This window comes from Rosa chinensis, chromosome 4, assembly GCF_002994745.2.
Source record: "Rosa chinensis cultivar Old Blush chromosome 4, RchiOBHm-V2, whole genome shotgun sequence".
NCBI classification, from domain to species: Eukaryota; Viridiplantae; Streptophyta; class Magnoliopsida; order Rosales; family Rosaceae; genus Rosa; species Rosa chinensis.
Genome location: NC_037091.1, coordinates 47,359,497 through 47,362,159, shown reverse-complemented (window position 1 = coordinate 47,362,159; position 2,663 = coordinate 47,359,497). Strand labels below are relative to the sequence as shown.

Below are 2,663 nucleotides of genomic sequence, written 5' to 3'. Positions count from 1 at the left end.
AGGTGAACCAAAATCTTCAATAAATGATCCATGCATAGTTAATGACAGTAAGCAAAGCAAGTTTGCTTGCGAACTTCATTATCTTAAAAGAGAAACTAGCCCCTTAACATGTGCTCTGCACATGTCAATTGGCTTTTATTTTTTAAAATTAAAAAAGTTAGAGCAATTTATTTCATGATTTTAGGAAGATTCTCCTTTTTTTCATGGGATACTTTACAAATTTTTCAAATATGATATAGTCTATTACTATCTTATCCTCATATTGAAATAATTTCTTTATTAAAATTTATATTATCATTATTATGTGAGGCCATATAGGGTAGTTCAAAAATTTAAGCATTTCCTTAAGAATTAGCTTAATTATATAAGAAAATATATGAAATCCAAATCTACCAACGAAAACCCAAAAGCATGCCGATCAAATAGTTAATTAATTAAAAATAACACAGTAGTATATATGAATTATATATTAATCCAATTATTTGTTGTGGATGCCTAGCTATGCATATATTAGATACTCCTGCCAATTTAAATATAGAAATTGGGATTAGTTGCATAGACCCATCGAACCACAAGGCACAATTCCTACCTCGTATCCAGCCCAATGGTAGACAATATTGGTGGAAGTGCTCCCAATATCTGTGATCATGGTCAGGGAGATATCAAGACCGAGCAGCCAGACCAATTGCTCCCCATAGCCAACGTTGGGAGGATTATGAAGCAAATCCTGCCACCAAACGCCAAAATCTCAAAGGAAGCCAAGGAAACGATGCAAGAGTGCGTCTCCGAGTTCATCAGCTTCGTCACTGGAGAGGCCTCGCACAAGTGCCAAAAGGAGAAAAGGAAGACGGTGAACGGCGACGACATCTGCTGGGCTCTGGCAACCCTGGGATTCGATAACTACGCCGGACCGCTGAGGAGGTATTTACACAGGTATAGAGATCAAGAAGGAGCTGAGCACATAGCTAATGATAACAATAATAATGAAGACAAACTGAAGCTGCTGGTTAACAACATCTTGAGTACTGATCAAGAACAAAGGATCATCATGATCATGAACCAATACGATCATCCTCATCATGATATCCAGAAGACCTAACAAAGGATCATCCTCATCCATTAATGTACTGGTGATAGGTGACTTCCTGACTCCCATACACTTCAATCTTTACAGCAGCTGGAAACATCTGCTTTATTTCAATAAGCTAGTGAAACTAAATTAGAGTCAGTACTGAACATCACAGATGCTGATCGAATTAGTTTCTAGGAGCTAGCCATGATTTTACTGATGTTAATTTGCTTTTTCAACATCTGGGATCTTTTCTTTGCTCTGTGATTTACAAGATCTTGGCTTCAGTTTGGAGTTTAATAATTTCTGAGTGTTAATTAAGTAGAATCTCATAATTTGATCAGAGGACTCGGTAAACCCCTTGTATTTCCAATCACGGTACTCCGAACGTCCGAAGTATGACCGGCAACACCTAATTCCAACGCCGGAATAGAAAAAGTCACTGGTACAGAATGAAATATATATATATATATATATATATATATATATAGTAATGTTTGACTCGATGATGATAGGTTAGATACTCTCTAACGTTAAATTAATTAAGCATTTGTTTAACCCAAAAATTGGGAGTTAAGCCGGGTTTTTGGGACTGTTAATCAGTGCAGATCGAAGTAGATTAATACCACTAAACTACGAACGTTCCTAAACTACATACTAAAAAGCCAAAAAACTCGATATATATTAGGGCAATGATATGAGGCCTAAGATTTGTGGCCTCAAATTCTAGGTGTTATGCCATGTAAGTAAATAAAAATTTATTTTCAATTCCATATAATATATCTTACTACATCATACTATTTCAACACCAATTTTACCCTTTTACATTTATTTTTAGATGTTAGGAGGTGAATCAATTACATTAATGAATTTAATTAGGTGGGAAAAAAATATCAGCTATTAATTATATATTAATTTAAGGGATATGTCTACAGATTCTTTGATCAATATTTTTCTTCATTTAATTAAATTTTTTCCTTTAATTTTTCTTCCCAAAAGGCATTAATATATTGAATTATGTGTCAAGAAATAGACGTTAACTTTTCTTTCCAAATATTGATTAATTTCATCCACAAAAATATAGGATTAGTAAATTGAATTTGGGAAATACTTATGTCTAAATTAAGAGGTAAGAAAAAATTACACGTTAGCAACCATTAATTAACATCTACAATCTAAATATAAGGGAAAGACCAACAAAAAATAATAAATTCAGATCAAACTTTTAAACCCTAGCTACATAAAGAGAAAACAATGAACAAAAAAATAAATATAATTATATGAATATGTATTTTTCACATTATATTTTCAAAATTTGCAGGAACCCAATGTCACGCCCTGAATTTTGAATTCAGTAATTCAAATCCAAAACGCGAAAACACATAGAAAATTTTTCATTTAAATTAAGCAACTAAACAACTGAGCTTACAAATTAAACTAAATGTAATTCAACATGTAACCACACTCACCAACTCACTACACAGCGGAAGACTACAAGTATATGCGCCCTTCTACACCCACGTGACGGAAAGTCCACCTCAGCTTCGATAACGATCACTCGATAATCTAACCTGCACAATAACCCTACACCGTA

The 2,663-nt window shown here is 33.6% G+C and overlaps 1 protein-coding gene across 1 annotated transcript; it reads left to right on the top strand.

Moving 5' to 3' along the window:
• The first annotated feature begins 541 nt into the window (after nucleotides 1–541).
• Nucleotides 542–1,310, top strand: LOC112200401 (nuclear transcription factor Y subunit B-4). The gene has a single exon (XM_024341431.2). It carries the CDS (start codon nucleotides 605–607, stop codon nucleotides 1,097–1,099), a length of 495 nt encoding a protein of 164 aa, XP_024197199.1. The 5' UTR covers nucleotides 542–604; the 3' UTR covers nucleotides 1,100–1,310.
• The last annotated feature ends 1,353 nt before the right edge of the window (nucleotides 1,311–2,663 follow it).

Excerpts from the sequence above, each read along its gene's own strand:
- LOC112200401 (XM_024341431.2), top strand. The coding sequence starts at position 605 with ATGGTAGACAATATTGGTGGAAGTGCTCCCAATATCTGTGATCATGGT.